This window comes from Chaetodon trifascialis, chromosome 2 (genome assembly GCF_039877785.1).
Source record: "Chaetodon trifascialis isolate fChaTrf1 chromosome 2, fChaTrf1.hap1, whole genome shotgun sequence".
Taxonomy (NCBI): domain Eukaryota; kingdom Metazoa; phylum Chordata; class Actinopteri; order Chaetodontiformes; family Chaetodontidae; genus Chaetodon; species Chaetodon trifascialis.
This window is the reverse complement of record NC_092057.1, coordinates 16,294,637-16,305,229: the sequence shown is the minus strand read 5'-3', so window position 1 is coordinate 16,305,229 and position 10,593 is coordinate 16,294,637. Positions and strand designations below refer to the sequence as shown.

At 40.9% G+C, this 10,593-nt stretch overlaps 2 protein-coding genes across 2 annotated transcripts in view; one reads left to right on the top strand and one right to left on the bottom strand.

Moving 5' to 3' along the window:
• shoc2 (SHOC2 leucine rich repeat scaffold protein) overlaps positions 1-10,593 on the bottom strand; it is a 370,366-nt gene that overhangs the window by 65,775 nt on the left and 293,998 nt on the right. The window lies entirely within an intron of this gene.
• On the top strand, positions 5-4,950 carry nansa (N-acetylneuraminic acid synthase a). Its single transcript, XM_070981009.1, has 6 exons — positions 5-249; positions 1,388-1,603; positions 1,675-1,774; positions 2,114-2,268; positions 2,673-2,939; positions 3,094-4,950. The coding sequence occupies exons 1-6, from the start codon at positions 118-120 to the stop codon at positions 3,301-3,303; spliced, it is 1,080 nt and encodes a 359-aa protein (XP_070837110.1). The 5' UTR covers positions 5-117; the 3' UTR covers positions 3,304-4,950.

Here is a 10,593-nt window from a genome sequence, read left to right as displayed (position 1 = left end):
TTTGCACATCCTGTCTGTACAGCACATTAACTGGTCCGGTCGGTTTTTGTTAGGCACAGCTCACCGCTATTCCATCGTCCATCTCTCAGCTAAATAATCACGTTCACTGTTATCAAAATGCCTTTAAAGTTTGAGCTGTGTCCCGGCAGGATGATCGGAGGTAACCATCCGTGCTTCATCATAGCAGAAATTGGACAAAACCACCAGGGAGACATTGAGATTGCCAAGAAAATGATCAAAATGGCAAAGGTAATAAACTTGACACGTATCGGTTCATCCTGAACGTGCTTTATTGTTCTCTTTAATAGTCAGGGCCACACACACAGGAGCGAACGTATTCAGAACTCCGTCTAAAAAATGTACCAAATAATGGCTTGCTCCTCCTCTGAGTCATTACTTTGAATGTAATTTAAGGCTGGCCAGTGGGCGTTTGTCTATCTAATTTTGATTTAATGCTTTAAACTGCTATGTGCAAATTTGTGGACCGTCGATATACGAATTTTTGCAAAGAAATGTTTAGTCGTGTTGTAGTTTGTTAAATTGCTAAGATTTGTGAATGGGGTTTGGCTTGCTTATTCATGCCAGAGTGGATATAGGCTTCTGTATCTGTACTGAGGCCACAGTAAGTGCCCTTTTTTAATTATTATCATTTCATTTCAATTGAAACACATCTCAATTATTCATTTTTCTAAAGGGATATAAAATCATTTTAATCCTAAAGTCCAACACATCAAGAGTAATCATCTTTTCTCTGTAAATGAGCAAATCTTTCTGATTTCCACCTTAGCTCCTGGTAGTGTTGGCCAACACTGCTCATGTAAATCGATGTCTGATCATACAGAGCTGCAGCCTTAGACTACACAAGACAGTCATCATTTCATCTGTATGGAGTTTAGTAAAATGAGATGACAGTTTGGCTGTGCTGGTTTAAGGCTGTCAGCTGCAGCAGGTTCAGGTATGAAACTGGTAATGTCACTCATTCATTGAACAATCTGCTATTAGGATTTGTGAGTAAGGGTTTCTTTTAGCAGAGGCTTATGGAGTATACTGCTGCTTTAGGTAGGCCCCTCCTTTATTATTTCAGCAGCACTTTATTTTCCAGCTATATCATTTACTTCATGGACATTCCTGAACAGAACTATTTGTTAAAAAAAAAAGAAAAAAAAAAAAAGATTAAATTGAATTGAAATAATTAATTAGAAGTGTACCCTTTATTTAGTACCAGATGTAGCTCTCCAGGGAACTTCCTGTTCCTTTGTAGTTGTATATGAGTTGCTTTCTTTCATATTATATCAATCTGTAGGACACCTTGAATAAATCCTTACTGTTCAGTATGTTTCTCAGGCTTCCTTTCTTTTCCATCCCTCACCTCTATCCACCTCCACAGGACTGTGGTGCTGACTGTGCCAAATTCCAGAAGAGTGAATTAGAGTACAAATTCAACAAGCAAGCCTTAGAGCGCCCATACACTTCGAAACACTCCTGGGGTAAAACTTATGGGGAACACAAGCGCCATCTGGAGTTCAGCCATGAGCAGTACAGGGAACTGCAGAAATACGCCGAGGAGGTTGGCATCTTCTTCACTGCCTCAGGGATGGACGAGGTAAGACAGAGACTTTTGATGAAGGTTTGTCAATCAGGTTTGAGTTTAACCTTAACTTTTTCTGCCTTTAGATGGCGGTGGAGTTCCTGCAAGAGCTCAACGTGCCTTTCTTCAAAGTGGGCTCTGGAGACACCAACAACTTCCCGTATCTGGAGAAGACTGCCAAGAAAGGTGAGAGCAGACTGTCGTATCTAGGAGCAGGTTTCACGTGTCAGATTGAATCATCAGATGTGTTTTATGCTGAATAAACGAGGAGTTAGTCATCAGTGCATTGTCTAACTTCTAAAGACTGCACACAGTAATATACACACATGTGCACAGTGTTACATAGAGACAAATACAGTATTCACTTAAAAGAAGGAATGCACCAATGTCTTGGCCCCAGAGATGTGTGTGTGGGGGGGGGGGTGCTCTGTCTCGCCGTGATGAGCTACAGGGTGTGTCTCAGTTTGCCCTCCGCTCGTGTTAGACATGATGCTAATGAAGCTGTTGCCCTCCTGTCCGTGTCAGGACGGCCCATGGTGGTCTCCAGTGGAATGCAGTCCATGGAGACGATGCGTCGGGTCTACAAAACAGTGAAGGAGCACAACCAGAACTTCGCCATCCTGCAGTGCACCAGCGCCTACCCTCTGGAAGCTGAAGATGTCAACCTTCGCGTGATAACGGTGAAAGAAATAGAATTTCAGTCCACAATAGGTTTCTAAAGATTTCTCAACCAAGCTGAGTTGTTAAATGATCTATCAAAAGCAAAGTTCAGCGTTTTCAGACTTATGACTACTGTCATATCTATATTTATATATAAAATGTTGCCAGTATGTAGATATCAGTTTTTGTATCGATTAAACAAACAAGATGTAACATGTTAGCCAGTGAGCTTTCGAGGTGCTGGTTGGCAGATTTTGTTCCCTTTGCACAGACCCAGTCTAGAAGTTTCTCCCTGTTGCCAGTTACTTAATGCGAAGCTAACTGGCCGCTGGCATTTATTTGATCTTTATTTCAAGTTTAGTAACCTCACAAAGTAAATAAGCATATGTACCAAAATGAAGAGAAACACTTGTGTCATCTACAGGAATACCAGAAAGAATTTCCAGACATTCCCATTGGGTATTCCGGCCATGAGTCTGGGATCTCTATTTCAGTTGCAGCCGTAGCTCTTGGGGCAAAGGTCATCGAACGTCATATAACCTTGGACAAGACATGGAAAGGAAGTGACCACGCCGCCTCGCTGGTGCCCTCTGAGCTAACCGAGCTTGTTCGTTCCATCCGACTGGTGGAGAGGGCGCTGGGGAGCAACATCAAGCAGATGTTACCTTGTGAGAAGCCCTGCCATGATAAGGTGAGATGTCCTCTCTCCACAGAAAAAATGCACAAAAATGCAAGGCGGATAGTACTGAAGAGAGATTTTCACTGTTTACAGAGAAGTATTTTTTTTATCAGTTTGTGCTATCAGAGCAATAATACTAAGACTTACTTGTTTCTTTCCATTCCAGCTGGGTAAATCGGTTGTGGCCAAAGTCAGAATCCCCCAAGGAACTGTCCTGACTCTGGACATGTTGACGGTGAAGGTGGCCGAGCCCATGGGCGTCATGGCTGAGGACATCTTCCAGCTGGTCGGTAAGACGGTGATGGAGGACGTGGAGGAGGACGAGAGTGTCACGCCAGAGGTGGTGGACAGCTATGGCAAGAAGCCCAAGTGCTGAGGATGGCAGAGAGTGTTGAAATGGGTAAAAACAGGCACTTCATTTCAGAGGAGAATTAATGGATTCCTCTGGGGATAATTCAGGAGGAGTGTGTTGATAATTTTATTTGGTGCTGCTGAGATTTCTGACATGGAAGTCATGGACGATCAGTCACTCATTGCATAATTGAACAGTGCATTAGTCTGATAGTTTGAATGTATCACAGCTCTTCAAACTGATGACTCCTTTGCTCAAATTGACTTATTCACCCCCTTCGCCCTTCTTTGCCAGAGCATTTAATTAACGCAATACGCTTTCTGGCAAACAGTCTCTTTAATAAACCCACCTTTATCTTACAGGAGGCTCAGTAGTAGTTTGAGCTTTGTGGTCACTTTCTGAGGGGGCAAAAAAGCTGGTTGTTACTGTAAACTAAACATACTTTGCACTATACTTGTAGCATGCTTTGCAGAGGTTTAATGAATTTTGAACACATGAAGCTGCTACTACTCATCTCATCACCCATTTGCCAAATAGTCAGTGACTTCTTCTGCTGTTGAGATTGTGAGCTGGTGCCAGAATGTCTCCAGTAATGTAAGTGTGTGGTTTCAGGCAGGGTTTGTGTTTGTGCCTCGTCTTTTGGAAAAGCAAAATAAAAACGACTGGAGCCAGACACAGAAAACTTCTTCTTTCTTTTGCGAACACAACTAGGGGTGGGTATTGCCAAGGACCTCACAATACGATACGCATCACGATCCTTGAGTCATGATACGATATGATATTGCGATATCCAAATTTTGCTATATTCTACATAGTTCAGTGAAAAATGTAAAAGGCATTATGCATCTTAAAAACCAAGTTGTATGTACATCAGATGATAGTGATAATTCATGGGACAAACTGAGTCAAAACAATGTAATTCAAATTATCCATGCCATTTTATTATAACTATACAAGTGCAAGTTACTACATATTTGCATGAAAAACATGAGCTGAGTTAATATGTCAGGGTGGTGTCGTGCTAAATGAGTTTGCAAGTTTGTTGTGTTACCCGAATATCTAATGGGAGTGAAAGAGTGTTTGCGCAGAGCATGCTCTTTGTCCAGCTCACTGTGTGTTTCTCCTTTCCTTTGGAATCCAAAGTACCTCCAAACATCTGCCTTAAAGTTTGAGGGCGTCTCTAGTTTAACGTTACCAGCCATGCTTGCTTGTTTTTTTCCGGCTCCACTTCCTCACTGCAACCGCCAGGGGAAAAAAAGAGAAGAAGAAAAGAGTGCCTTGCAGTGAGGTAGCAGTACAGTGACACCCCATGGAAGTTATACTGGACTTACAACCCGTCAGAAATATGATTTATTAATTGAAAAATATAGATATTCAAATTTTGAATATCGATATTGAATCGGAAGACAAAGTATCGCGATATATTGCCATATCAATATTTTTGCCCACCCCTAGACACAACCTAATGCCCACATTTACCTTGATATTTGTCAAGAACCAGAACTCCTGCTGCTGTGCCAACAGCGTCCTCTATTTGTGTGGTTGGGATGAAGGATGATAGCACACATTTCTAGATGTTAACATGTGTATACCTGTTGAGACTCTGACTGAAATCTCAAATGTTCTGAGAAGACTAAGCGTCCAAATAAAATACTGCCCAAATCTTTGTTGCTTTCCATCTCTTTACAACAATTCTTTGGTGTTTAGCTGATGTTCAGCATGCAGTAGTAGTAATAGTAGTAGTAGTAGTAGTAGTAATATTATGTTATAGTATTAAAAGTACTTTGAGGAATAGATTATATCTGCAGATATATATCTTCAGAATGACTTCAGACCTTAGATCAGCTCTCATGTTCAGGGATGGAAAGTGTAGAAACCTTCAGTTTTATGTTCAAAAAGTGAAATATAATTTCCAAAGGATTTTTTCGAAGCCTTCAGAACTATAAATTCTTTTGCATCACAGGCACTCATAGAACCTTTGTAAGATGATGTTCCGCTGAAGATTGACCGAGTCTCCAGCTGATTTGGTACAAACACCATCTGCAGTTGAAGGAATGTGATTGTTGTTGCAGGTGTTGATGTTACATGGATTATGTTTCGCCTGTCACGCACACACAGCAGTGGGTGCATTTAGACACCACAAGGTTTTTAAACCACAACTTATGACTTATCAAGAACAAGATCACCAGCAGAGCCTGAAAATGCATTTAATATTTGCTAAGTCCTGATATCAATATCAGGACTATGTATAGTCTCACTATAATATATAGACTTAAGAGTAAGAAGACATGCATTTGGATTGGCTGATCAATCATAGCTTAGCAAGGTGCAGCATCTCCACATGTTGAAGTGATGAAATAAAATCAGTGTAATACTTGGCATTTAGATAGTTTAGAAGATGGGGTCTTTCTTTGCTGAATACACAAGAATAAAAAAATATAAGGAATAGATTAAACAATATGTTTGCCTGATTTTGCAGCAAATGTTAGCTTGTCAGGCTAACTAGCTTGGTCCTGTTTGTTTGGTTGTCTGTTCTTTAGGATACCTCAAAAAACTACTAAACAGACTACTAAACCAGAGAATCTGGTGCAAAGTTATGCCATGAACAGGTAAGCCAGTGAATTGATTTGTATGTAAATAGCACCACCATGTGGCCATTTAAAAACTCCAAACTTCAATATTTGAACATGAGAAACTCATGCCATATTAAAATGTATATCTGCATACTTGATGGTTTAGTAAACAGTGAGAAGGTTGTGAGCTTTTATTAATGATCAACATTTCCAACTGCAGACATGATGTACATTTATAGTATTTATAGCCCACTAAATAATGCTTGTAAATGATTCAATTCAATTCAATATTCCTTTATTCGTCCCTCAAGGGGAAATTCCGATTTTATTTTATTTTATTTATTTATTTATTTATTTATTTATTTATTTATTTTTCCAATTCAATATTCAATATTATTGACAGTGACTTACCAGGAGGTGGTAGCAAACTACTGAGTAAAAACATCTGCTGGAAAGAAAAATTAGAATTAGATAAAATAATAGTCAAAATTAGATACATTTAGTTTGATCTTAAGTATTAAGGTGTCTAATTATTGAGCAACAATGCAAAGGCTTTTAGAGTACATACTACTCAAGGTAATAGATCAACCTACCTACTAGTGTTACATTAGGGTTACTGATGGGGAAGAGTTTGGTGGTGGTGGAACTGAGACAGAGGTATTTCTGTCCTCATTGATTGATGAGCTTTCTTGGAAATTGCTGGTCTTGCTGGCATGTGATACTGATGAAGGGAATATTTGCCTGTGTTTACAATCCAGCCAAAGGGCCCACATGAAGAGAGTTGTTCTCATAGATCTTCATCAACAAGAGATGAAGGTGCAGGTTGCTAGATGAGGCTGTGGGTAGAGGTTTGGGCTGTGGCTGTCTGCCAGAAGGATCAGGTGGAAATGGCTGTGCAGGATGCAGGGGGAGGGTGTAGGTGGAGCTGCAGCTGTCTGGCAGAATCTTCAGATGCAGCATGTTGTTGGTTGCTGACTGAGGCTGACTGAGGTCTGGCAGAAAGCGGCGATGCACATTCCTGGGTGAGGCTGTAGGTGGAAGTTTGAGCCATCACTGTCTGCCAGAATCATTGGGTGGAAGTGACTGTGTAGGATGGAGGGAATGGCTCTAGGTGAAGCTACCACTGCAGCTTTTCCCTGTGAAAGTAGACACCTTTTCTGCTAGCTAGACACCTACTTCTTACTGCAGGGAAATGCTCATCACTCAAAAACCATGATGTTGCTCGATTTAAGAATAAGAAAGCATGCATTATAATTTAATGTTCAGTCATATCTTAGCATCTGTAACTGGGCGCGCCAGGCCTATCACTGTCTACCTGCTCTACTGCAAGCTGTGAATGTTAGCATGTTTAGATACCCAAGAACCAACGTAGTTAATGCTAGCTTAAAGTACACTCCACCAAACTTGCCGCCAAAAATATTTCTCATTGGTTATATTTGCCAAATACATTGCTTATTTCTTTATTTTCTTTCTTTTGTAATGTTAAAACTAAAACACTTGAACTGTGAACAAGAAAACATAATGCAGTGAAAAAACACTACCCTCTGTTAGCCTTTATAAGCTAAGTTGAACAGCCAAGCTAGCCGAGCTCATTAGTTCTACACTGCAATACAATAGCAATGCTGTATTTTTATTTTCATGTTTTCTTCTTGGATCATGAAATGGTGAGTTTGCTAACTTTTGTTTGCCTGGGTAATGTTGTTCAGCCTTACAGTGAGTTCACGCTAACAAAGAAATTTTTCACCTGATGTTACTGGTGCGAGTTCGGCAGTGGGATCACTTGTTTTCATTTGCCTTGCAGTCTTCTCAGAGAAGAGTGATTGAAAGGATTGCATTATGTGTCAACTACTTTGGAAATCATAGACTCCATGGTTACCATACATACTGTAAGGGCCCAGGTAAGGGCACGGTCACGTGCAAATTCAGGTAAATGCCGATTGCCGATTGAATGTGGGCAGTGCAGGATGTGACGCACAAGGAAATTAGTTGCTGTTTTGTAGGATGTTTGAGGGGTCAGCCACGCACACTTCTTTGATGCTGGTTTAGGCAGCGACTTCGCTGGTCAGAGTTCACCAAAGTTGAACTTAACGTGAACCTAAGATGCAAGGAAGTGCAGTTTTACTCACCCTTCCGCTCACATAGAATGGAAGACAGGGTGAGGAAAATATTCACTGCTGTTAATTTTGTGTATGTGTGACTGTGCCCTGAAAAGACCTTTACTCTCGCGACTAACACAAACAAACAGAAATGTTCACCTACAATGCCTGTGCATACACCATAAGCTAGCAAACTACGGCAGCCACTGTGGCGCCAGGTGAAAACGGACACGAATTTGCATCCATTCACATCTTTGCATTGACTTTGTATGTGATATGCTGAGCAAAAAAAATTGCTTCATGATTTGAGTGAACACACTCGTATCCTGTTGCCCTGGGTCAGCCAGAGATGGCTTTTTCAAACAAGCAGCTAGTTACAGACGAAAAATCTTCCAGTGACAAGTTGGCAAAGTCAACAGTCAGACTGGAAGTGAGAAGCCTTCTTTTGTTGACATCTGTCTTAAATCAGGGACCTGATGCTTCAAAACTTATTAATAATCTCGAATGGTGATTCTGCCACCAGTATCATTGCAAACCTCAGGGTTACCAACTCTCACACTTCTGGCGTGTGACATGCTTTCATGCCAAAAGACTGCGACTGCAACAGAGATGAACAAGCGAACGTTGACTGGTCAAAGTCTTTCTGGTATAGTAATGGTTAAACCAGTGAATGTTGGTCAGTTCCCTTGAGCTGGTTCATTCTATTATTCTGGTCAAGCTCACCACTTACCTGGGTTGCCCTGCTCACAGGTAGAGGGTCTCTCTCTAACTCATATATAACTGAGCAGCTATTTCAGGCACAAGCCTTATCCTATAAGCTGCTGCTGATCCCAGCTTCACAGAAGAACATGAATCTGTCTCTCTCACCATTCACTGCCTGGCCTACCAAGGAAAATTACTTTACATGTGAGCAACTTCCCACCTCGATGTGAAAAGTTCTAGTAATTTAATGGATTGTGCAAATTACTCTCTGGTGCAATATCAAAGTTTTCATTTATTACTCTGTTGAACAATGTTGGGCTAATATTTGTGTTCACTTGTAATTAGGCAACAGCTATCTCCATTACTGGTCCCTACCAGATTTTTGTTATATTGCGTAAGAGAAGAGAATCGTAAACTAAACCTGAAACAGCTACCACAGGTGTGGTGAAGCTTCTTCTGCATGCAAAGAGTTATTTTTATTTCAACTTCTGCAGGCAATGTACCTCAGCCAACCAAGAAGGAGGGTGAGGAGTGCTTGGCCCGTTATGTAAGAACTTTAGCCTTTTCAGAACACAGAATGCAGAATCCTTACTGAGGTCAAACATCTCTGCACCAAACAAGATGTCAACTCAGGCCATGGCATTGCCTCGTTGTTTTACAGTGTGTAAATATATCGACTGTACTACATACGCAGAGGACGCAACACCTGTTATCAAAACTATTTGCATTTTCTTTTGCTTCCTGTTTGTAAGATGGTCCCAGAGAGTCCTGAGACCACCCGGACATAGAAAAAAAGCTGTCCGAAAAAACCTTAAACTTCATCATCATCAATCATCCTCTGTGCAGATTTTTTGAAAAGCATGCTCCCAGAGGGTAATGGACCTCTTAAGTGGTCTAGATCGGCTGAGGAAACACACTGACTGACCACCATTTTGCTTGCAAGGAAAAGTTTGCAGTCCACTCCATTAAATATGCTTAGATTTAGACTTAAATTTCATTATTGAATTTAATCTTAATCTGCCCATGGGGTTAGGTTTAGGGTTGGGGTTGGGGTTGGGGTTAGGGTTAGGGTTGGGTTAGGGTTAGGGTTAGGTGGTGCTATGTTAGGGATGTGCCACATAACAGGATAGGTTACATTTGAACTCACCCCCAGATGGCTACTTAAGCTTACAGTTCTAATGTGTCAAGCCTGACCTGACTTGAATTGTGCACATGCATGGCACACACATACATATTGCTCAAATTATATATCCACTTAAAGATTTTTTCCAAATCTTTGTACGCATGATTCATTTGATAAAAGGAGTGACAGTTAACATCATATTTACTATAATTCTGTTACTATAAACTGCACAGTGATTTCGGCAATTGGAAAGAAGTGGTTAAATGTACTGAGGAAAAAAACTTTCTGCTCAAAAGTTTAAAAAAAAAAAAAAGAAGGTAAAAAAAAATTGTTTGTAGTTGGAAAGAAAATCCGTGCAAAATTATTATTAAAGTTTGATTTAAAAAAAAAATCTTATGCCTTTCACTGCAAACTGTTCAAGTTAAAAGTTGTTAAGCTGCTGCAACGCATTATATCACAGAGTACTTGGTATAGTTTTCAAGGGCTTTGAGAAGAGCACCATGATCTGATAGCACAGCAGTCTTTAGTCCCATCCTGCTGTAAGCTACTTGAGTAAGACCCTTTTGCCCGGGTGTGGGGATGGGAAGAAATGATACTTGGTACTGCGGGAGGTGAGAACAGGTTGGTGGGGGATGGAGCGAAGAAAGAAGACAGGCAGTGATAGACAGCTCTGATCCTCATTCTTGAACATGGAGGGAGGGCAGGACAAGGAGGGGAAAGGTAGACGGGAAGATGTACTTAAGCAGGGAAGGAGGGAGGCAGTATCAAAGGGGGGAGGGACTTTGAGAGGGAGGGAGGAACTCTTGGTTGCTTGCTTCTG